The 26,000-nt window shown below is 43.2% G+C and overlaps 1 protein-coding gene across 4 annotated transcripts; it reads right to left on the bottom strand.

The window, feature by feature from the left end:
• Nucleotides 1–82: 82 nt before the first annotated feature.
• On the bottom strand, nucleotides 83–25,609 carry rtn1a (reticulon 1a). Of its 4 annotated transcripts, XM_050061562.1 has the most exons (9): nucleotides 25,143–25,609; nucleotides 12,956–13,681; nucleotides 11,575–12,261; nucleotides 3,254–3,461; nucleotides 3,027–3,165; nucleotides 2,717–2,786; nucleotides 2,286–2,332; nucleotides 2,134–2,192; nucleotides 83–942 (listed from the first exon to the last, which is right to left on the bottom strand). In XM_050061562.1, exons 1-9 carry the CDS (start codon nucleotides 25,363–25,365, stop codon nucleotides 900–902), a joined length of 2,202 nt encoding a protein of 733 aa, XP_049917519.1. In that variant the 5' UTR covers nucleotides 25,366–25,609; the 3' UTR covers nucleotides 83–899. The 4 variants fall into 4 exon arrangements, with proteins under 4 accessions (XP_049917519.1, XP_049917520.1, XP_049917521.1 ...); XM_050061563.1 differs by lacking the exons at nucleotides 11,575–12,261; nucleotides 12,956–13,681; nucleotides 25,143–25,609 and adding an exon at nucleotides 8,854–9,167; XM_050061564.1 differs by lacking the exons at nucleotides 11,575–12,261; nucleotides 12,956–13,681; nucleotides 25,143–25,609 and adding an exon at nucleotides 5,261–5,365.
• Between the last annotated feature and the right edge of the window lie 391 nt (nucleotides 25,610–26,000).

The following is a 26,000-nucleotide window of genomic DNA, read 5'->3' as shown; positions in this document are numbered from 1 at the left end:
GGTGTCGCACACAGTCTCATCTTCACTCAACCTGAAGACGCCTTATGAATATGAACTCGTCAGTAAAGTTGCTGAGGAGATGTTATACATCAAGGTACATTTATTTTTCTTATTCTTGTAATTAAATACATAGTGTAAGTGCAAATAGTTAGAGTCCAGGGTCTAAAGAACTACAGAGTATAGTTGAACATAGTACAAAGTTGGACAGTTATTCAAACAAGCTAAATATCACCAGATACTCCTTGTCTTCATAGTAGTTGTACAACAGTACCTAAAACATGAGCGTGTGTATTGTTCCTTATGGTTATACAAAAGCAAAAACCCTACAATTACCACATCTAAGACGCATATTGTTAAATTATGTTGTGCTTGGAAACACCAAAAGGAAATCATTTTTGCTATGTATATATATGGACATATACTGAGAGAAGCCCTGTCTGCTAACTCAGAAACATGAAGCAGTATTTAACACTGGCAGCAGAGCACGTCTGTGGGCATTTAGCTTTTTTGTGCCAAACCATACAGTTTGTGGTAAGCACTGCAAAGCAAAAATGTAGCGTGATTTCAAAAACTGCACAAAAGATATCAAATATTATTTACCCAAGGCTCGACTTCATGCACTTTAATAATAAGCAACACAAAAAAAGTCAGTTTCTTTTTTTGTTTTCGTAGGTTGTGTACTCGTCTACCTAGAAACAGGATTATGTACGTGTGACTGTGTGTGTTAGTGTTTAGACTGCTATAGACAGGGTGACGGTTTCTCCAGTGGATGCTTTTAGAGAACACCAAGATGACATAGCACTATGCCCCACAGATGACGACCAGGCTCTTCAACAGTGAGCAAGCTGCCTGACTCTGAGCTGGACTGGACTGTCAGCTTCACGGTGAGACAGACAGGTCTACTCCTCCTTCCTCTTGGCCCCAGGGATCTTCGCTTGGATCCTGTACAGAGAAAACAGGCTTCGATACCATGTGTCCAAAAAGGTATTTATTCTAGATTATGTTATGCTTATTCTGCTTTGTTTTAAACCACCTGCTATTTTCTTACTCTCTTTTTATGGTAGTCAACAGAACTGACCGTCGGGTTTTACTAAAATTGGCAAATTGATAGTGGCCAGTCCAAAAAAACTGCAGCTGGACATTTTGGCATTCATTAACTCTTTAAAAACCTACAAACTAATTTTCTGGGTTAACACATAATTTAGGAATAAACACAAGTGTGTTTCAGTCAGTCAGACAGAGCAGCTGATCCACTTGATCCCAAGCAACATGTTGGCATGTGCAGCCTTTTTTTTTTTATCTTAAAGTTCCAGTGTGTAAGATTTAGGGGGATATATTAGCAGAAATGCAATATAAAAAATCTTTTCTCTTTTGGGTATAATCATCTGAAAATGAGAATTCTCTCTCTTTTTTTTTTTTTTACATGGGAATGAGCCATTACTATCTACATAGGAAATGGGTCCTCTCTCAGAGTCCGCCATGTTGTAATGCCATGTTTCTACAGTACCCTGGAACCAAACACTGGCTCTAGATAGGCCCATTTACATTCCTCATTGGTTACCATAGTTTGAAGCCACTCTGTGATGAGCGGCGCTGGAAAAAAGCGTTGTCTGTTTTGGATGGGAGAAGACCTCTGCAGATAATTCGTCTCCTGGTAAAATCTCCTGAGCAAAGAACACTGACAGAATTCTGACCGGAGAAGTTTCAGCTGATTGCGATCTGTAATCTCCACCGCTACGTGTCACTAAATCATACACACTGTTCCTTTAAACAGACTTGATAGTCCAAACTGTTTATTCATGACGTGAATAAAGCTTGCAAATTGAAAGGTTTGCAGAGCACGAATGCTCTTTTCAGCAACGCCCTGCTTACACACAAATACCTGGAAGCCCCTCAATACATCTACAGTGTCATCTGCTGGCCACTGAGCAGAGGAGTAAGAGTTAAGTGCCTTGCACAAGTGCACAATAGTAGCTCTAATGGAGGAACAGCGGGTGCTGTTCTTGTAATCGTTTGCCTTAGACTCCTCACTGTGTTTGTGTGGACTGAACTCATGGCTAAATGCTAGCAGCTGTATTTGTTCGTATATTGTAAATGAACTTTGAACAAAAACTCTGAATGTCAGACACTCACTTCCCCACCACAGAGTTGACCTGGGTCCGTATTAGTCCCACGTACTGATCAATCTGTGCCTGAAAACAGAAGGAAAATGACGGGTGTCAATACTGGAAAATTATTGTATTCACTAAGGTTCACTTGAGTTTTTGTGAAGCTCAATTTCGTACCTGATGTTTCTCATAGACCACAGGCATGGTGAACATGGAGACCACAGCTGTAAAGGCATGGAGAGAGTGATGGTTAATGTATTCTGACCAACAGTGGGAATATGTTCAGACAGGAACACACGTGTATCAGCAGGCCCCTCAGCACACGCCAACACTTATCTAAGGTAAACTGGAAAAGTAAATAGATACTGTACGCGCTCGACAGTGAAGCAAATATGTTAAAGAAGTGAATTAAGTTCTGGCATAATAAGGACACACTGTACTTCTCATTAATGATACGTTATAATGTAGTACGTGTATTCTGTTCGAGTCCTCTAAGATCATTGAATTTCTGACACCCAAAAAACAAAAAGACTGAACATGTGTGAGTCAACAGCAATGCTTGGAAAAGTTTGATAAGTGGGATATGTAGTGAGTCAGGATGACCTCACCTAGGATGAGCAGTGTCAGGCCATTGAAGAGAGCGCCCACGTAGGTCAGCAGCCACATCAAAACAGCAAACTGAAACAGGTACAGACATGTTTTAATCTCTATAACCTGCACGTTTGACCGTATATACACATTGTTTTGGTGTCTGCGTTCTTAGTTTTGTGACATGAGTCACAAAGCCCCGCTAGTGGCCCTGAGAGGCAGAGCTGATCTTACGCTGTACCTGAAGGTGGTGCAGTTTGAAGTAACTGACAGATAATGTCATCCCTTGCTAGCAATGCTAAAAGGCAAACAAGCGAGTTTGAGGCAAACCTTCAAGGAGTCAACCAGATCTTGTACAAGGAAGAGCCTGCGGAGCTCCTTCATACAGGTGTTGGTGTACAGCAGGATTTTGTCGGCATATTTGCTAATCTGGTCCTGGGATAGAGCGATTTCGATCTCCAGGTAGGCTCTGGTAACAAAGACAGGGTTGGAAACAGACCTTTTCAGTACCTTTTAGTGAAATCCATAAACCTTCAACGATCTTATATTTTACTTACTTGAAAGGATGTCCCTCATCGGTCTTCTGCACAGCCTGCAGGACAGACTTGTAGATCCTGAAGCTGATGGTGGCAGAGAGGGCTGCTAGGGCTAAGTAGGCTCCGACGCTGACCACGCTGAACTGGGTCAGGGAGAAGAGGAGCAGAAGCACGCTGCTGAACACGGCCCCCGACTGCTTCACATTCCTCCAGTAGAGCAGGTCAATTGCTGCGAGGGAAGGACAGAACAAGGACAAACAGGGTTAGGACCCACAAGCAGCATGACCTGACCCCTCACTCTGTGACAAGCAGGCCCGGGCATCCACGGACGTATCAGTTTCTATGTGGATTAGGCCACAGCGGCGCGCTACACACCACACATTTGGGTCAAATATCTGGAAGCTGTTCACAACCCAACGTCCTCAGAGATCCTCAGCTGTCACGTGATCCTGTTTTAACCCAGCTTCCTAACCTAGCTTTTCATTAGGTTAGAGTGAGCTGAGGAGCTGCGAAGTGGCGCGAGTGACAATTTGTCAGTTCAGTTTCTTTACTCCTATATATAGAGCGACCTTTGAAGAAGATAATAGCTGACTCTGACTTGTCAACGAAGTGCCTCAGTCTGTGATGCCACGCTCAGGACTGGTGGGACTTAACGTTTACATCTGACGTGTACTTATCAGTACCACCTGGTCTGGTCTCATACGTATACAAACATACATGCAAAACAGGCGGAGGGATCGGCATTACACTGAAGGTACACCTGCACCTTCTGCTCCCAGAACAGAATTAATGATTGACCTGTAGCTCGTTGAAGGCAGCAGCAGCAGAAATAGAAGCGCTATCAGTAGCTCACAGATAACGGTTCAATGTGACCTGGCCAGACAAGCAGATCTGTGGTCAGTGATGAAGGATAACAGTGCTTCAATGCGGCGTCTCATCAATGCAGTGAAACAGCATGATTTCCCCAAACTTATACAGGAACAAATATCACGCCTGCAAGCACCCTATGCGTCTTGCTGCACCATTTTCCTTTTATTCTAACATATTCTTTGTCTCACTTCTTTGGGTGGTGGGGCCTGAAATCCAAAGCCACTGGCAAAGATGAGAGAGGGAAGTGATGAGGAGGATTAGCCCAGTGTACCATTACAGCCGACATGGTCCTCCTCTGGCAGTCGTCTGTGTCGGCTGGAAACACGGGCCTGTTTCCATGAGAACTGTCGGCTGCTTGTTTCACCTCCGCCACTGCGTGTCTAACAGTCTTACCAGGGGTTACCGCTCATCCGTTGGTACCAACACCTGGAAATCCGTCGTGTCACGTAGAGAGGCAAGCAGAACCAGTATGTTAATACAAACTTTGGTGCCCGCGAAGAAGAGAGAATCGCAGGTTAAGGTCTCTTGGGTGTCTTACTCTTCCTCTCTGAGCTGTCCGCCTGCCTGCCTGCTCTAATTTTAGCCGTGGAGCTGTGAGCAGCATAGTGATGACGGCCATCTTTACTCTCCACTAAAAGGCATCTGTGGATGCCAAAAAGGCAGGCTAACCCTGGATGGCAGAAGAACACAGATTGTGATTAAGTGAATCTCTGCTACTCACACACTAAGAGTCTACACTGTAAAATGACAAGTATAATCTGTCTTTTCCTGTCACTAACCAATAGTGACTTACAGTACCTATCTGTCCCCACCCACCCCCACGATCAAATCAAAGACACTACTCATTCAGAAACAGAACAGGATCCATGTGCCTTCACTGCTGTACATGCACCACTCCCCACAGAAGCCATTGTTGCTGCCACCACTGACAAACTGTCCATGTGGTTACTGATTTGCATGGAGATGCTCTCACACACACACAGACGGGCACAGGTAGCACAGACAGCAGCTGTTACAGCACACAGACACATCAACAACAGACAGCTCTGCTCGAGACAGGTGTTGACCGGCAACAGCAACTGCGCCTTGTGATGTGCTGCACAGACTGCACGCAGACTGGAAAAAGCTTTAGCTAGTGCTGTAGAAGCGTGTACTGACCTGCGGCTCCCATGGCTGAACAGGGAAAGAGGCAGCTGCTTTATCCACGGACAAAAGGAGAGCACTGAAGGGGGAGTCCCCCCTGCACAGGAGGGGAGGGGCCACAGCCACACCAGCAAATCAGCATCCGCCTGCGCAGGGGGACTGAGGAAGGGAGGGAGGGAGGGGGGCGTCTATGGGGTGCGGTTGCCAAAGAATCACATTGCAATCCAGCACACACACACTAACACACACTAACACACACATACAAACACACTCTCTCTCTGTGAGCTCTTTTATGCCCAGGCTTTTAAGCGCAGCCCCGCTGACACGTGATGAAGACTGCCAAGCAGCGACTAAAATAAAAGACAGTCAAATCAAAATGGAAAATGAAACCAGAGTCCTCTTCCTGTGCATCATGTGACTTCAGTAGCTAAAGATGAGACCGTTAATATTGCATGCTAATAAACCGTACAAAATGTAGCCATGTTCTACTCCTCCATTAAAATGCTTCAGTGCTGAGCACCTGCCTGATGCAGTTACCATAGTTACCGTGCTCCATTTTCTCTCCACCACTCAACGAGAGATGGAGAGACGAAGGAAGGGAGGGGCCGAAAGTGGAAGGGGGAGGGAGGGAGGGGAGAGAGCCTTCCTTTGGGAACAGTGAGAGATTCATTTGCTCTGAATCTGGGGAATCAGCAGCACATAATGTGTCTCTACACCCCGACTCATGAAGACAGCCTCTCCCTTTATTGTGGAGCACAAAAGGACAATGGCAGGTTTAACACGAGGCCAGTTAGTCGTCAAGCCTGTTTCAAGAAAATAAGAGACACAGTGTGTATGAAGGGCTTTAAGATTAACCGATAGTCACATGGCAAGCTCAGACATTACAAATCTGTGTCTAATTTCTAATTGAAAGAATAAAAATGCTCATTTGTGTGGCGCAGCTTGTTCAGACTAGACGACAGTTGGGATGACATTTCGATTATTTACATTTGAAAATTTTTATGTTAAGGCATGCACCAAATATAGAAAACCCTGCTAGTTTTTGACAGTAGCTAAAACTGAACTGCTCAGTTTAATATACGACACGCAGGATGTTGAACCAGAGCACAGAGGAAGTACGAAAGCCAAGCTCTGTTTGTTGACATGACTCTTGCCTCTGATATTCAACACATACAGCGAGCAAAAAAGCAGAGCAAATGATTAACACCAGTGACAATAATATGATTCCCCCTCCCCCTTTTCTGTAGTGAAACTAGTTTAGCCTGACCTCATTAAATCACTGAAGACATCGTTGTGGCCTCAAACAAGCCATCAGCCAGAGTGAGCAAACATGCAGAGGGACTCATGCAGCCGAGATTCAAGACCTGAGTCTCAGACTTGAACTTCAGCATGCTGTGTTTAGGTTTGGGTGTGACAGTATGAATGTCAAATTCAAAATCAGAGTGATAGTTTTGAGTTTTTGATGTAAGATGGTATGAGTTACTCACTTAATACTGATGCATGACCATTTGCTGTTTGTGCAGACAGAAGTACCTCATTAATTGGACAGGTTGTCCAACAGAAATAAAGAAATGGAGCCTGTTAACAAAACATGTAAGCACTAAAAAGGTTTCAACAATCCAAATACCTTCACTGTATTTCTAAAGTGAGATTCTTCTCTCAGACCTATTTATCAATATATTTGAATAGATTGAAATATATATATTATGTCTAAATAGGCTCATACAGAAGTAATCCCTCTCAATCATTGCTTATCACCCATTACAAGTGTGTAGCTTTATATTCCTCAGCCCTCTACTTGTATTTTTAATTTTCTGTGTTAGGGATGTTTATGGGCGTGTACCTTCCCAGCGCTAAGGTGAGGTCAGGGCTTTATAAAAAGGTTGCGACGAGGTGCCAGACTGAAGACAGCATGCATCCAAGAGACACAAGGCCGAAACCCCCCCCCACACACACAAATACAGCGAAGCGAAACACCAAACAAGAGTGGATGTGGGGTTGGCTTTTACTTTCACTTTGGCTAGCGAGCGTGTTTACAAACAGTAACCGACAACCTTGCATAGTAAACCTTAAAGCATCCATTACTTATGTCAATCAAATAAGGATTTGAACAACCAGCATATTGAATATCAGTCTTCCGAAATGCACAACGTTGTAGACATTACTCTACGCAACCTCCCACACCAGAGAGTATCTCAGTTTTGTATTTAAGAAACTATAATGAAATATTGTAAAAGTGGTTCTGTAACTGCAAAACATATTCTTTATCTTATCTGTGTGGTTTTGTGACACAGTATGTCATATTTTTAAGAATATGGATTTACCTGATAAAGATAGCTACTCAATTAGTAGACAAGTGTACAAATGTGTGTTTGAGTTTTGAGCATGCATTAGAAAACCTATTGGTGGCTGTGTGGCGTCTTGTCCTGTTTGAATATGTCATGCATGACTCAGTTTTGGATATGTCTGCATCATTGTTTTATAATTCTGGAGTAGTATGGTGGCAGTGACTCAGGACTGTGCATGTGCAATGAGAAAGACTAAATATAAAAATGCCTACAGCTTCAAGGTGATGTTCAAACATTCATCTGCAGGAAACAAATCTGCTCAGTTTCATCCTTTGCTGTGCTTAACTGTATCAGCTTAATTTGATGCGTTCCTAATGTTGTGGACAGATCCCATCTGATAGGCTATCACGTTGCAGTCTTGGCCGAAGTAAATGGACAGTGACTCAGTAGAATAATGACAAATGGGGGTTTGTCATCAAGGTTATTTTTTACAAAGCTGCGCATCCACAGTGACTGTTGCAGTTTCAGTTGGGAGACAATAACCGGGCCATTCTGTTGCATTTACACTGCTGAGCTAAACTTAAAGATAGAAGATAATAAACCACAGCCAGTGTGGACGAAGGGACGCCATTTTCTCTCTTGGCCCCCTCTACGAGCCCTCCATGCTATGGAAACAGACAGACGGAGGATGCTGTTCTCCGGCCCAGTCTCTGCAAGGTGCCATGGCAGCCGAGGAGATAGGGCTGATGTAATCAGGATGGGTGTGCCCTGGTTACCATGGAGACAGTCTGTCAGTGCCGTCCGGATACTCTGACTACCTCGTTACACAAAAACAGAGCATACGCCATATAAAACCAGCTCCCCTGCACGGTCGGAAAGTGGGGAGGGCGATGACAATGACACGCCTTAGTCCACAACACTAGCATCCATATTAACATGCACCCAAAACAGATGGCTCCCAGCTCCCAGCACACTGGTGTACGTACACTTATTTTCCAAAACACCCACCAGCGTCTCTCGCCCCCTCTCCTCTGTGTTTTTTTTTCTTTTAATCAAACGCACACACACGCAGCAGAAAGGATCTGTCATCAGGGCGTGTCCGTGTGAAAGGATGCGCAGGTAAACACTGCTGTTCGATCCCCCAACACTTGACAAATACAGTTAGATGACCAATGTACACATGCAAAACACACATACATTCAAGAACGCACTTCTACGGTGTCATGAATATTTAACCTACATGCAGAGATAACGGTGCGTCTCTCACAGCCACAAAACACAGACAGACTGATGAGCAAATCACAGTAAACACATCAGTACCCTGGCCCTTCCAGCCGCTCCAGGAGCCTTCCTTCTTGGTCACGTCGGCCTGCATGCTGGTGATCAGTAATGTCCCTGTTCTCTGTCTCTCTTTCTCTTTATGGTCTCCGTTTTCTTCTTTGTCTCCCTCTTCAGCAGCACCGACTCACTCACTCATCCCAGAAAGGCATGAATGGTCGAAAAAAGGATGCGGGAGATAGGTTGAGATGACAGAGAGGGAGGAAGGGAGGGAGGGAGGAAAGGTTTCCAAGGTGCTGCCGGCTCGCGGAGCTCACAGACTGATGCTGTGGAGCAGCGCTGGCTAGAACACAAGGAGCGGGGAAAGTGCGTATGTGTATGTGTGTGTGTGTGTGTGTGTGCGCGCGCTGGGGGAGGGGGAGGGGGAGGGGGGGGTCAAATTGTAAACACCACACCACAGTTGCTGCTGCAGCAAACCATCCATGCAATGATTAAGAGCCTAGGGGGCTAAGAGGGTGGGTGGTGATCGCTGGAGACTAAGCTTTTTTCTTGAAAGGGAAAGTACACAAGCTTTCACAATAAAAGCCCAAACAGAGCATCACAACACACTGGTGATAGTGGGGGTACAAGCAGTGGGAGGGTTATCCCACATATGCTTTGATGAGACACCAAAGCATTGTCATATACTTTCAAGCTTGCTGCTCTGGCTTCCCTTGTAGCTTGTTCGATTTTTTCACTTTGACATTTAATGGTGCAATTAATTATATAGGCTACAGATAATGGCACATTACCACCGTCTGTGCAGCCTAACGAGTCATTTTAATAGTCTGATGTCATGGTGTAGACCAGACAGCTATAGCAATGTTTTCTGAAGGTGGAAAATGGCTGGACTCTGTGTTGCTAAGGAAAAATATGGCAAACATCCAGGTCCCTTGTTCTTTATTTGCACAGAACAATATTTAAGGTTGTAGCCTGAGATTCAAATAGCTGTTTCCACTATGATGACTCACTGATAAATGAAGAGGCAAAGTGCTTATGCTTAAATAATTCATGACGAGAGAGACACTGTGCATTACAGCACAATGCTGCTTGTTTAGTGCCCTCAGGATGTGTTGGTGATTTATGATTTCCTCTCAAGAATAATATAATAACAACCTGTAAGAAGCCCTGGGACTGAAGTGCAAAAGAAACCGCACAGTCACTGTGTTGTCAGCACTGAGCAGAAAACAATTCCTTTATAGTTTACGTCATTTTTTTAATCCAATCGAAGCCATTAGTCCCGTCCCCGCCGCCCCCCCCCCCCTGCAGACAGCCACACCTCACACCTTCTGCTCACTGCAGCCTTGACAGGCGTCTATGCCAATACCGACCACAGGGGGAAAAAAAACAAAAAAAACAGATTTCCCTGGACCAGACTGAACACGCTCCCCCATCACTGTTGCTATGGCAACTGGCGTGGAAGTGCACCATAATATCTACTGGTCTTCAACAGAGCAATAAAGGTGAGCTGCGCCCTCTAGTGGTGGAGAAAAAAACACATGTGACCTGCTTTTTTTTTTTAGCATTTCCAGAACCTTCTTACAGTCCGAGTAAACAAAACAAGGACAACCTCTTTTATTTATTATTTGACCACAGCAGCTCTTTATATTACACATTTTAAATTTGCGCAGTCGTCACATCCTGGTGCATCAATAGCTGCGGGTCAATCTACATTCTTTAAGATGTGATTTTTTTTTCCAGCTCTTTAACTGTGAAAATCAAGAGGAAGCCTTCAAAGCCTCTAAGTAGGAGTGTGCCCCAGTTTTGACATCATACTTCAAAGCCTCTAAGTAGGAGTGTGCCCCAGTTTTGACATCATAGGATTATGTAAACCCAATGTTTACATGGATAGAGAGAATAGCCAATAGAAGTCAAAATACCCAATGCCAACCTCAAATGTGCAGCTTAAACAGCTTTAACTCCTGCTGACTGTGACTGGCATGTTTGACTTATCTAATCACAGAGTGATGAAAGGAGCCAGATGCTGTCAAGATGCATAAAGAGTTTCTTTTTTTTTGTAACCTCTGCAATTCCATCATATATGCTGTTGACATTGACTGTAGAGTGATGTTTACAGGTTAGACAGTGGGGCTGTTGAGTTTCAGTCATCATGCATTGTCATAACTGTGAATCAATGCATCCTCACGCTGCTTTTCTCTCTCAAATGTTCCACCAGGGGGAAGCAGACCTCAGGAAAGTACAACACTTCCCACCCTCCCCGGCAGACGACACACTCAGCAGTGGAACATCCCATCCTGTTTACTTTCCCAGCCTTGTCAACAAAACAATGTCAAAGCACACCATGCAGGTAGCTACCCGGAGGTAAACAAACACAAGTACTGCGTTAGTGATTAGAAATAAGCTGTCAATCATTTACAAACTGTTTTTTACCCCTCGATATATGATGGGGGAGGCTATGAACATGAATGCACATGCGATAGAGCTTTCAGTAGAGCATGAAGACACATTAGCACACACGACACTACCTGTTCCACAAGCTGACAGCACTATTTCTGGAAAGCCAGTACTCAAGATAGCAGCTTACAAGCCAAGGTGAAACCACTGCAACACTGAAAAGATTACAGACATATTTTGTGAGATCTTATTTCTTCAAGCGGCAGTAACAATGAGATTTCTAACATTTCTGTGAAGAGGTGAAAAATGTATCCTTGAGAAAACACCACGTTCTGGGCAAAAGAGGCAATAAAGATTTCTAAGACTGACCTTTTTGTTTATCAAAGCCCTGCAGGATGATTGAAGCAGTAGACTTTCCCAGGTCTCCTTTGCCCTCACTGGTGTGCTTGTGCATGTCGTCCTGGTGGGGCCTCTCCGATCGCACCTCTGGGGGCACAGCAGCAGTGGGCGGCTTGGGCTTGCTGGGGCGATCTTCCTCTGTTTTCACTGGGGTCTTGACCTTTTCTGTGATCAGAGGCTCGGCTGGCACCGTCTCAGCTGTGCTACGTGGAGGCACAGAGCTGGGAACCAGGGGAGAGGGAGGGCTGACTCCCTGTTTGGGGCCACTGAAGCCCTGCTCTCTCTTTGGGCTCTCTTCAGATGCAGACTCAATGAAGAGATCACTGTCAAGCTCTGCCTCTCTCTCCTCCCTCAGAATGCTGTAGGCTGTGGGTGGAGCGTGGTTGCCTGCTAGGCCGAAACCACCCTTGGCAACTGGGGGATTGTCAAAGGGGTTGTTAGGCTGGCTGAAAGTGCCCTTGCTGTTAGGCGGCTGGGCAAATGGGTTGCTAGTGGCCTTTGGAGGCTCCTCAGACACCAGCTCAATCTCTGAGTCTCCAGACTCTGCACTGCTGCTATCGTGCTCCCTGCTGCCTGCCTTTGTGCTTGGACTGCTTTTGGAAGCTGCAGGCTTCACTGCATCAGCCTTGAACATGTCATGGGAAGGGAATTCTTTCTCTGTTCACAAAGAAATGCAGAGAAGAGTGGACATTCAACTCTTCATTCACATTACAGGCATAGAGTATCTGCACATAAATCTTAAAAGAATACTTCAACAAAATGATCATTTGTGTATCAATGAGTCACCCTGTGTTACATTGAATTTTTGAAGAATACTTTGTTTTTCTAGCATGCCTCCACGGTGAATGATATACAAATGATCCTTTGTAACTTCCGATGACTTGCTCAATACAATTTTTCCTGCTACAAACTTACTTGGTTTGGTATGACCAGTAGCTGTTGATGGCTAACATAAACTAATGTTAACAAACTTTAGATAGTTAATGTTGTAAAGCTGTTGTCACTAAGTCAGTTTGCTGACTTCATGATTCTTCTCAATTTTGCTACTGTTATGCATCGCTTTAAAGACAAGTTCTGAAATAGGCGTGACTCTAATGACCATTATTACGGCATCGACATCTTCTACATGAAATATTTTTGACATAAGGTTTCTTGAGGAGTATTTTCACCTAATCAGACAAAAACATGCATACCCATCTAGTCATTTTATCCATAAAACAGTTTCCATAAAGATGCACTATACTCTAGTCTAATATATACTGATGTTGCAGCGTGAAATTCCATATACCATGATGGGGAATTTTGACAACAGGGGCAACTTCTGCGACAGGTGTATGTGTGCTGTGCTTACGTGTTGGTGAAGCATTGGGAGTGGAAGCAGGGCTCTCGTCTTCTGGCTCTGATAGTGTCACGGTGGGAACCCCCTGTAAGCCCACACTGAGGACGTTTTCACGCTCAGACACGCTGACTGGAGGGGGTTGTTGCTGCGGCTCAGTTTTGGTAGTTGGAGGCTGGGACTCGGTCAGGGTGATCTTCACCGGGCTGGCCGTCTGTGGGGTGCCACCCAGGTTTCGGTAGGAGCGGTAGTCTGACAGCTCTTCATCAGATGGCTCCTCCACATACGGGAAAGAGTGGGAGCCCAGTGCTGGACCCAGGTTTTCCTCTTCCTCCTCGCCATCCTCATCTCTCCCGGGGTTTTTATCCATGTAGCTGCCCAGGGAGTCACAACCAGTTGAGCCTGTGTCCACCAGGCTGTGCTGGTCATGGCGCTCATCCCCGTGGCTGATGTCCATGTAGTTGTAGGATTCTGTCTTATCTGAGCCAAACAGAGATTTTGGCATGTCATCAGCCAGGTTGGAAGTCATCTTGGTGCTGGAGCTGAAGCTGTAGGTGTCGCTGGAGAAGTGATCTGGGCCAGAGGAGCCAGAGGAGGGCTTGGACGGTTTCAGGTCATCCGACAGGTAGGAGGCTTCTAGACCGGATGTGAAGCTCTGATTTGACATCAGGGAAGTGTAGACATCACCATCATCACTCATAGGCTTCCTGAACAGGCCAGACATGGAGTCATCTGCAGAGACTGACAGAAAGAGATAGAACTGAAACTCAGCGCGGTTACACACAGGACACTGCTAAGGAAGAATGACAGCAGTCTGTGTCATACGATGAAATCAAATCAGCCTGCCTGAGCTGTTTGATTAATAAAAACATCCAGTCAAACAACCCTACACTTCAGCTGGCGCTGCTGTCAGGGAGAGGGGCTGTGGCACTGCACAGTCAGACTGGGTGCTCGGCTGTGAAGATCAGTGAGGCAGCAGTAACAGAGGGTACTTGTACCCAGAGCGGGACAAAGGAGAATTGTTCAGACCCCAGAAAACCACAGTGCCACAACCAGAGTCTGTTCTAAATCATGTGGGCAAAGGGCTGTCTGTAGTCACATCTCTGCTCTGTAATCACTAATCCTGCATCTCCCCCAAGGGCATGGGTTTTATTTATACATTGAGGAAAACACGTATGAAACTGGGCGTCCTCTGCCAGAGAATTTAGAGCATCAAACACTTCATTTCCTGCATTCTGGTGAATTTTTATGCACCAGTTGCATTTTCTACATCAATTTATGTTGCAAATGTCTTGAATTTTGACAAAATAAAAGTTCTCTGCAACTTCTGATTATACTTATTATTGGAGGGGAAAAATGCAAACGTTCTAAATATTAAAAAGGACGTGTCCCCTGCATCCCCCTCAAAATCTTCACCTACAAACTACCCCAACAAATCAGTGTCATGAAAACAAACACACATAAGATATGAACAATATACTGCATGTGTAAGCTACTCAGTCCAAAGTTTAAATGACTTAAGTGAGGCTACAATAGGTTGACAAAACTCTTCCATGATAAATGTATAAAATAATAAATATGTAAAACACAGCACGCTCACTGTAATATTCAACACACACACCCAAAACTGAAATAATATTTACTACAGTGATACAATTGTAGTGCTGATAGTGTTTTCAGCTACTATTAAGAATTAAAAAGCGACAGATGTTGGCTGTGAAATTGTGTGTGCTCTGCTGTAAAATATCACTCAACATCTCACTGAATAATTTGTTGCAGTGCTGCAGGGAGACAATAAGGATGCTCATATTACATATGATGTGCAAAACAAGAAGAGACGGACTTGATAGCGATGTTATTTCAAATCATCTGGTCAGAAGTCAAGGTCAAGAATTCAGATTTGTTGACTTTTTCTTTAAGTCATGCAACTCCACCAGTAAACACACTGCCTCATGTTCATACACAAGCGTACACACAGTATTCACACTCAAGCATGTACTACACACCACCACACATCTGATGCTAGTATATTTGTTGTGCTGTGTACAAGTCAGAGTTTATACTTCCACATACTGAGCTCCTCCTCCTGCTCTCCAGCCCTGTTTCTCCCAGGGCAGCGGTGGTGCTATAAATAGGCTGGGTCCAGCTGCTGGGCTGGATGAGGGGGGAAGATTTAAAATAGCAGCCTTAGGGTTAGCTCTGGAGGATGCAGACTGACTGACAGAAGACCCAACAGGTCAGGACGTCCCGTCCCTCCCGTCGCTTCCTCTAAAAAGCCCCACCACCCTTCCCTTCTGCTGCCTTTCCTACTTCTGCTCCCTCAGTCATTAACAATACATCATACCGCAGTACAATGGCATAAACACTACACACCCATGCTGGGACATGGGAGGGCTGATGTGACATGGAGGAAAAAGCAAAGCAGGCCCTCTCTCCTCTCTCCTTCTTCCGAAGATACCCGGTAAACATTTTATATGTTACTCCCCTCATCCCCTGGGCTCAAACGGGGACATAACATTCTGATTATTTTGTATCTAATAATGTCTTGTAGATCTAAACTGCCTATGCATCCGAGCTGTTTGCGACACCGACGGGCCAGCTGTTGAGCCAGTTCAGCGACGTGAATGCCCTTGATGTACTGCTAAAGAGAACCAATGTATAATCCTCTTAGCATACTACCATCGTATAGGTCCCATCAGCCATCACCCTGGCAACACCATCATAATCTTACAATCTCTGATTCACTGTACAAATACGTAGTGTGCGGATGTGGGAGGTACTCAGGGCCACTACAAACTGTGAAGAGAGGTGATCTCTGGTGCTGCCAACTGCCAGTAATCCTGTTGACTGTAGGCAACACACCCCCTCTTTCTCTATTAACCCATTCTACGTAACAACACGGATATACTCACCAGCAGTTGCGTGAGGCATATGTAGCAATAAAGAGACTGGTGCTTGTCTTAACTTGTCGTGAGGGCAGCCGCTCTGGGCAGCTACTTGACAAAGTTGGTATGTTGAGATTGAGGGTATTTTGAATCTGCTGATATGGTGTAGCACCCAGACACTGGAGGAAAAAATAACAACCCACAAGGCTGAAACAAATGCTTTGCTGCGCTTAGATGGGATTGGACATGACAACAGAGGAATTCTCAGCACACACTGTAGCCACACAACATAATCATGTCACTGAAGGGATGGTGTAGTTAAATAAATAAGTCCTGGTGGATGTGCTGTGAAGGGGCAGTCCTTTTGTTGTCCTCTGTGCAGCCAGTGCGGCTGCGAAACTAATGCAGCCTGACAATGTGTGCTACACCGAGGCATGGGCTCCTAATTATCAGGCTACAGACAAAAACATGTGAGCACAGTCGATATCAAAAGAGCCGGAGTTGCAAAATGAATATATTACCACTTTGAAATTAAAGGGTTTACTGAGCTGCATGTGGGACTCCATGCACAGCAGGGTTTACTCCCTTGAAGACACTTACTGATCCACTGCAGTTATTCAATGTGTAATTAAATGAATAAACTAATGTGATGGCAAAGGGATTTTAAAATCAGTCCAAATTTTTCTCAAAAACAGCTGTGTTTGCGAGTGCCGAGAACACCGTGTTGAAGTCCAGTGCAAACACAGAAGAGATGCTGCTGACTTTCTCCGTCAGTCTGTGTTGTCCAAGCACACACCATCATTATAAGAAAAAACTATCTAAATCAAGAATTCCAGTATGTTATTTTCATTGCCTCGGGAAGTTCAATCAATATTTGCAAACATGAGCTACTCTCTCTCTCAAAGCCAGAAACCAGAGAAGTACGTCTCAAACATATGAAGTCATAGCCTGGTTTTGTGGACCCACTTACTGTTTGCTTGCTTTTTTGTACCCGAATGAGCTTTGTTTTATTGTAGTGTTCTCTGCTCTGAAACAAAAAATGTGCCCATATACTCAGACAGACTGTTCTCAGGCACTTTTTTATGTTTTCCTACAAAATTCATATCACATGTACTATTGAGCCAGTAATTAATGTACAATCCATGTATTTGGGAAAGCTGCAATCACGTAACCAATGCGCTAACGGGATGGGAATAAAGAAGGAAGCGGTACCGTAAGGAGGATGGCTGGGGTGGTAGACAGGTCACAAAACACAGGACTTTCCCCCAGGAGACTGGTGTTTGGAACCATGTAAACTTTGAGGTAATCTAGGGTATGTCATCACCATGTTTCTTTTCCTAAACCTTACCACAGTAACTTTACTTGACTAAACCTAAAAATACCCAACCATGTTTCTTTTCCTAAAACTAGCTACAGTAACTTCCTGTTAAGTTTACATGAAATACCTATGGTCATTCATGAGGTGCTAATTTGTAGGATATCTTACTAATTGTTGTATGATACGTTGACTCAGAAAGTTCCCCTGGGTGCTCTGTGTCATCTATAACATCTTTCTCAATTTATTGTTTATGGAGCAGCTTGATGAGCTCACAGGTTTGCATTTTAGCAGTCTAGCTTTTGGATGTAGGAGAGAGTTGTTTGCTGACATTTTTGGACTGTCTTAGGCCATAGGAATAATATATGAATTTTGAAAATGGGCATATTTCCCCCTGATTTTAACAGTAGTTCAACTTTACTTTTAATCATGTGTGAATCTCCTGCACTGTAATGACTCCATTACTCTGTCTATGACCCTCTCGACTGTGGTGTTACCTTACAAGAGTTCTCTTTCACTCTATGACCTTGTGGAAAGCAATCCATCAAGACACTTACTGTGCTCTCCTTTCAAAGCCATCTGTGCCTTCAACATTAAATAATATGCTGCAGCTTTATTATTTCAGATATAAACTGTCCTGTTTACTTGGAACTGGGCAATACTTTGTTGAGAAACTGATTTTAAAAGCATGGATGATGCAGAAGGACTGACTTGGCTGTACACGTAATATGAAACACTTAAATTAGCCAGTCATACTACCTGGAGAAAGCCTGGGAAATGAGAAAAACATGACATGTCTAGTTCTTTTCTTTTTCCTGTAATTTGATGTACAATTTATTTAAAAATGTTCACACAAAAATGCTATTTGAACATAAAAACACATCTAAGTATTAGTTGTATGAAGAATGATGGTATAATACAGGGGTAGGCAACCTTTGGCTCCGGAGCCACATGCGGCTCTTTCGACCCTCTCCAGTGGCTCCTTGTGGCTTTGACATAAAAATATATGGAAACTAGTAACGGTTATTTTTTAACATTCAGTTTTTATTTGTCATTGTTATAGGCCTAAATTGATTTTTGCATTCTACAATTGTAAAAACGTGCAGCCTATACATCGAATTAAAACATGCTTTAACATTTCATCAACTGAAATGTGAGTCATATGTCTACGTCCTGGTAGCGTTTCCTCTAAAACATTTTCGACCAGAGTCTCCGAAAAAGGAAAGTCTTGGAGGACAATGGAGGATTTATTAATGTGTGGACAGATTTATTTGCTTTCACCATCAATGCTGCAAAGTTAAAGTACTGACTAATTATAAATAGCAAACTGCATAGTAGCCACCTTGTAGTAAATCATATTAATGAATACTCATTATGAGACCTATTCATAATGTTGATGGGCTAATTTAGACTTAATATGCTGTTACCTTCATTCAGATATGTTTTGCTGCTCCAGACAGATTTTTTTTTCTTTTTTTTTTGGCCAACAGTAGCTCTTTCAATAGTAAAAGTTGCCAGCCTCTGGTACAATATGAGAATACTATATCAAGTCTCTTACTTATTTGTTACAGCCAGTGTTGGGAAGGTTACTTTTGAAATAGGTTACAGATTACTAGTTACACTGTTAAAAATGCAATAAGTAATGTAACTATTTCAATTACTTATCAAAGTAATGTAATTTATCACATTTGATTACTTTGATTATGATTATCTTTCTAACACATGTTTTAAACTGGGCAATGAAACTGATGGTTTGACATCAAACATTTTGATGTTGGCTGCACTTTCACTGCTTGTAAAGAAGCTTTACACTGTACAGTAATGTTAGAGCCCTTTTCTGACTTCAGGAGGAAAACACTGTCGAAACTACAGCACTGAAAGGTGCTCTTGTGCAACAACATGGCCACTCACTTTGGCGTGGTCAGCTGATCACATGGCAGACTCAGGTTGTTCAGAGCATTGCGCATTGATTTGATTGGCAGACGAGAAATTCAAACAAGAGAACAAATCAAACATTCAAAATTTTAAGCGCATACTGCAAAAAGAATGGAGTCTGTCAGTATGCAGGGAAGGCTCCTCTTAAGCCATCCTACCCTTGATGGTGTTGTACTCAAGTTTGTCCCAAAGGTTTTGCTGACCTACGTTGTCAGGAAATATGTCAAAAGAAGGCATTCTTGGATGGGAAAAGATGCAAAGAAGTATACCATAAAACTTCAATTTAAAAGCCTAGTCTCAATTAAACACCCAGTCCCCATGTCTAGCCCCGTGGCTACACATTTTGACAAATAAACAGCTGTCTCAATTAGACGCCTAGTCTGGTTGCCAACAGTTAATTTTCAAATTTTTTAAAGTTCTATGGATGTGTAAAACCAGGTTGTTGGCTACCTCAAATTATGTCTCCATTCCTCAATTACCCTGTAAGTTATTCATATTCCTTTAGTCCGTAAGGGTCCTCAGATCAAAAGAATCAAAAGGGTTTTCATAAAAATTAATCCAAAATGTGAGTATTGTTTTAACAGGATAAAGTGGTGTTTTGTCGGTATGCCGGGAGCCGTAATCCTCGAGTGCTGTAACTCTCTCCCTGGTGTGCTGTCTGTTGGAGCTAGATCGAATGAACAATTTATAATTGCTATATTATCTGAAGTCTAATTTTTAAACAAGTAATATTCATACTGGTTTAAATAAACAATTTGATTGTATTGTCTCATCTTTGCTGAGCAACAGTTTTGTGTGAAAGGAATTAAAGGCCCTTTCCCAAATATAGGCCTGTTGATTTCAGTGATTTAAGCAAATAATATATCCCTGGCTATTAATTGAAGTTTTACGGTAAGCTGTTTATCAATAAGAATTTATTTTCTTGTAACCCTGTTGTAATCACCAACCTTTTGATTAGTAACTGTAATTTAACTACATATTTTTCTCAATAACTGTGACAGATTACAGTTACATTTATTTTTGTAATTTACAGCTCCAGTGTGTAGGATTTAGTGGCATCCAGCGGTGAGGTTGCAGAACTAAAACTTCTCCTGAGTACCAAGTATGTAGGAGAACTACGGTGGCTGATGTGAAAATACTAATGGCCCTATGAGAGCCAGTGTTTGGGTTGTCCGTTACTGTAGAACAACAAGGCAGACTCTGAGAAAGAGGACTGGCTCCCTTTGTAGATAAAAACATATTATTCTAAGGTAATGAAAACAAAATGATTGTTATTTTCAGGTGATTATAAACTAATGAAAACATAGTTATAAATTATATACTATTTCTGCCAATAAATGCTCCTAAATCCTACACTGTGGACCTTTAATTACTTAACTCTGTTAGATGCAACTAATTACACCCTAACACTGGTTACAGATTAACAAAAGTACCACTATGACTATTAATGGACTCTGGCTTTAAAAGCTTTGTCTATGACGTTTATGTTCATATTGTATTGATTACAATATCCTTGGCTGAACAAATACATGAATACCGGTCACCAACTATTCCACTTTAAGAAGGAGGACAATGGAGAGCACAGAGACAGTCTTTGCTAAAAGCCAAGGTACAACTAAACTACTAGCAGGGGTCGATAAGAGAACAGCTGTGCTGAGGGATTCAACTGCCCTGAGCTGCATTGATCCAAGACAATGACGACCCACAATTACCCAGAGAAACATCAGTGTATTTACCATTCTTTTAAAAAATCACTGAAGGCCACACAGTACAAATGTTGTTGTTCCAGCAGCCTTTGTCAAAGATAAATCAATGTAGAGACAGTTTAAATTAAAGCTAATCTGCCCCCATTCAGGTTCTGAAGCCGTGGTACGTACAGTACCTGTCTTCCACTGTATTGATTGTGTTTTTCTTGCTTGGATAGAGCTTTATGGATGAATGGAGAGGATGTGGGAGGATCCAGACTGAGTGTCTGCAAATTGTCTGCTTTGGGTCAAAGCTGTCAATTTAGTGTGACTTTGAATCGGCATTCAACTTCCATTGTGCAGACAGAATTTGGTGTTGAAGAGTGCAGACACAGACAGGAAGGCGGGCAAGTGTAGCCTACAATAACCAATACAAAAAAAAAATTAGATGGACTAACACTGTTAAAAAGCGTCTCTGCTTATAGTAGCTCTAATCCCATGAGCAGTTTTGCAATACTCTGCTTGGGGATTACTCCGTACCCACAGGCTAGAGAGCCGGACTGAGGCAGTGAGATCATAAACATAGCATCATATTTCACATGCTGGCTTTTAATTGTTTTCAGGGTAAACACAGGGGATCAAAAGACATGAGGAATAATGATTTATTGATATGATGATAGCGGTAATGCTTTGTTATTGTCCCCCTGCAGTGGAGCTTTTTGGGCAGGGTCTGTCATGCTTTTATCTGTCCTTTTATAACTCAGCATTAGCTAATTGGTCCTGGAAACAGATGAAGATAAATGAGATTGGAAACCTGACAGATAACACATGGGTTGAGCACTCTAAATCATTCTGGAAAGCACACACACAAGTATATTGTGCACCCTATAAGCCGTATTTAATTATGTAAGGTGCCGGACGACACGTTTTTAACCACACGCAAGTACATGCAGGTGCTGGCTCACACCTGGGAGCTGCCCTGCTGACCGCTGACATCTAAGTGCTTCTGTCAGTCAAATACTGAATCAGAGGTGAATGAGAAGACAGTTCTTTATATTTCCTGTTTTGTCCCTGACAGTCTGGCTATTTGAACTATCGGCCCTCTCATCACAGCTTTGGCTCTCTTTGCCATTAAGCCGCTCCCCCCCTCCTCCTCCTCTTCCTCCTCCATCCCTGTATTATCTTGCATCTTTATCATCTGGTCTGAAAAGACCTAGCACTGCTCGGCCCCCTGGGAACAGGAGCTAAAGGCACAAATGCACTGCGCTGGCTTATGCAGTCCAGCGGAGTCCACTAAGTGCTTTCTCTATCTGACAGATATGGAAAAGACCCAGCCAGACATTATGCTGTCTCATCCTTGTCACTGATGATACGCCGAAACGGAGAAAGACTCAGGTCTAATCCACCTATCCGGGAGTGGACTGTGGGAGAACGTTTCTCATGATTGATGCACTTTGTCAGGATGTGATGAAGTGACTGTTATAATGCACTTTAAGGACTAACAAAGAGCTTGTTGGGAAAAAAGATCTCATAACAAGGTGTCACTGTTTGTGTACCATATGCACTTAGTTGTTTTCGTCTATGCCAGACAGCAGGGGAGGCTATTAGACACACCATGTGCTAAAAACAAGCTGTGGGATTTTCACAGCACTCTTGGACCATCGTCATGATGCAGCAATATCTTTCACAACTTTCTTTCTCTTGAATCCTTCACAGGGTTGGAAACGTTTAAGGATAAAGGAGGCTATGAAGTCTGTGATCTAAGGCTGTAAGGTTCTGTCCTGTGGTAATTTAATACAGCTGAAATCAGCATTATCGGCGTCCTGCGGGTAGATCACTGTTGTGAACAAGATTTAGGACAGGCACGGATCAATTACCTAGGGAGGCAATTCTAGACATCTTGGAGAGATACTGTTTCACAGTCTGTACTGTTCAAATGCCAGACTTTGGTTCTGCCCTCAGTAAGAAAAATCTTTAAAGCTCCAATGTGAAGGATTTAAGGGGATATATTGGCCGATATGGACTATAATGAGCAGGTTTTCTTTAGTGTATAATCACCTGAAAATAATAATCTTTGTGTTTTCGTTACCTGAGAATGAGCCGTTAATATCTACATAGGGAGCAGGTGCTCGTCCACGGAGATCACCATGTTGCAACACTATGTTTCTATAGTAGCCCACAACGGGCAAACCAAACACTGGCTATAGATAGCGCCATTCGTGTTTTTGCATGTCCTTTATAGTTAGCAGGCCCTCAGTGACAAGAAGCATCGGAAAAACATTTATTTTTAATGTGAAACTGCTTTATTCATTGTTTTTATTGGTTTAAATCACTGGGTCTGTGTGTGTTGGAGAGGAAGGGACCTCAGCTCCCAGTTAAAACCTCTTGAACAATGAACACTGCAGGAATTCTATCCAGGAGATGTTTCAGCTGGTAGTTGCCACCGAACCCCCTAAAACTTACACACTGCTCCTTTACGTCTCTAAACTCGATATTTTGCTATAATGAACAAGCAAAGCAGAGAGAGAAAGTTTGTTACAGACGGGGTGGCTGGGATTGAATGTCTTTGACAAAGATCAGAACAGACCATAACATGTCTGGTCAAGAGGAAAATGTCCAGTCTGCCCTGCTCAGTGTGATGAGATCTGCACTGTTCCCACCAAGAACATAAGTGACAGAGTGGATTATTTCACTGGTGCGGACACGGCTCAGCAGGAGGCACAGCAATAAGAGACGGCTATTCTGTCTGTTTTTAGGCATCAAAACATAATCTGTGTGTGTTTGTGTGTGTGTGTGCACCTACACAAGTTGGAGCTTGTCTGGCACACTTTCACTGAAAGTAGAGCATGTTTTCTTTTTCTAGAAAGCAAGGCCAAACATTGACTAGCCAGTTCATCGTTTCACATATACTGTAAGCGCAGTCTGCTTGAAAAGAATCATTTTGAGCTTCTGCACTGTTTGTGAATTTTGCAGTGCCTTTTCTCCTAATGCAACTCTTTTAGCTTTGGATGTCTAAGTCATACTTGCGTGCTGAATTCGATGCCTCAAAGTATTAAAATCTGCATTCAATAATACTCTTGTACTTAACGGATTAACAAAAACAGACATTTTTTTCTTCTTCTTGTTTTTGACCAGCAGCAGCTAACGAAATGAGAGAGGCCTGAGAAGCAGAGAGAGGAAACTAGGCGGCCCTTTTTCTTTTTTTTTAAACATCATCTCATGAATTTTTCAGTGAATTCGTGAATGAAAGTACATGGCTCTAGTTTTGCTAGCCAAGCGAATAGTGAGGCCTGTTCCTTCAGGATTAAAAATAGCAGCATGAGCCGAGCTGTGCTGAGGAGAGTGACGGACTTAGATCTGCATGATGTACCCACAAAAACCACAGCCTCCAGCATCCAATAATAAAACTATATCATCAACAATACCAATACAGGAGAGTAGGACTCCTGTCATTGTGCAGGCTACTTGTTACAGTAGAGCTAATAAAAATATTTTGGTCAGGTCTTGTGCTGTTGATAAACTGTAGGATTCAAGGGCGTATGTTTTGCTTCATCACTGGACACGTATGAAACGGGGGGTGGGGGTCCTCCACCAGAATATTCTTAACGACAAATACTGAATTTCCTGTGTCCTGGTGAATTCTTATGAACTAATTTGTGCCTTTTCTGCATCAATTGATGGTGTAAATATATGTATTCTGTCAATATAAAAGTCCTCTGCTACTTTTGTGTTTTTATTATGAGGAATATATGCATATATTCTAAATATTGAGGAGGACGTGTCCTCTTTACCCCCCCACAAACCTGTTAACCGATGGATTTAATCATTTTTAACCCAGCCAGTGGCTATGAAAGCTAGGTAGCCTACTAATCTCTTTATCATCCCTCCACCTCACCATATCAAGAATACAGGTTTTTAGGCTTATACGTGGCAGCTGGTACAACAGGCCATTCAAAGTTCAACAGGCTATTTGTCACTGCATGCTGCATCCTCATCAACCAAACAACTGTGTGTACTACTGGGGCAAACAATAGGTCAAAATTGATGTTTTATAGCTGTCAAAACTCTAACAAAGTCTGAATTAATTTAGTTTTGAAGATGTCTAGTAGTATTCCCTTCAGCATCACAGCTGTGACAGCTGATTTACAAGCATCCTATGGAAGTTACATCTTTGTTTCTGTGTTTTCAAACCCAGAAGTTTTAACTCAGGCCGTCTGTCGTAACGACAAATCTGTGAAAGATGAACTGCATATTTCTCTCGCTATATCTATCTAAACACCGGTGTAGGTGAGTTAATTCGTGGCAAAATTAAACCCTAATGTGGCTGAAAGACTATAAATTTGTAAACATCGAGACTTAAGTGCGATAACTGCCCGCTTTACCTGTAGATGCAGTTTCCATAGCAACGGGAGGCCTTTTCCCGTCGTCCTGGAAAGGATGAAATTGTTGATCCAGGTCGCCCGCCACCTCGCCGCCTCTCGGCTTAAATTCTTCACGTAGCTCGTCGAAGCGGGTCGATGTGTTCCCAAACAGGCCGTTCCTCTCATAGTCATCCCCAAACCACCTCCCCTCCGAGCCTAGCTCCTCACCGGGCTGAGCGGACATGCTTTTTCCTGTTCTCGGACACAAGATACACAAGCTACAATGCTTCTTCTTCTTCTTCCTCTTCTCTACCGTATTAACGTAGGCCGCTACTGTAAATGACAACCCTTTTTTTTGCTAGGATGGGTTACGGAGACAGAAACACACAAGAGTGCGGCTCCTGGCTGGCGTCTGTCAACTCGAGCCTGGGGTTTGTAGACGCCACAGATGAGGCGGTGCGGTCGGTCGGGGAGCAAGAGGAGAGGAGTGAGGTTGATTGTTTTAGTTCACTGCTCCAACGGTGACGTCATGGTGGCCGCGAGGCTCGGGGTTGGCACTTTATTTGGGGCAGAGTCAAATATGAAAGGCGATTTCGGCGTGTAAATTGAGTAAAGTGTTTGACATTGACGGGGTGAATGACGGCAAAATGATGCTTGGTGCGGTGAAACGGGCTACAGTGACTCTACGTCACAGATAAGTCAGTGAAATTAGACTCAAGGCTCAGAGCGAGCAAAATAAAGATAGCGGAGTATCCTGGTCAAAAATACGAACTGAAGATGTTAAAATACATCAGAGTTTCAAGTGTAATGTTTTATAAAAGTGTTACTACACGTAAAGCAAAAAAATGTGTGTTTATGGTTTTCTGAAAATGTACCTTG

This window comes from Epinephelus moara, chromosome 14 (genome assembly GCF_006386435.1).
Source record: "Epinephelus moara isolate mb chromosome 14, YSFRI_EMoa_1.0, whole genome shotgun sequence".
NCBI lineage: Eukaryota > Metazoa > Chordata > Actinopteri > Perciformes > Serranidae > Epinephelus > Epinephelus moara.
Note: the sequence above shows the minus strand (reverse complement) of the source record. Positions and strands in the feature narration are given on the sequence as shown.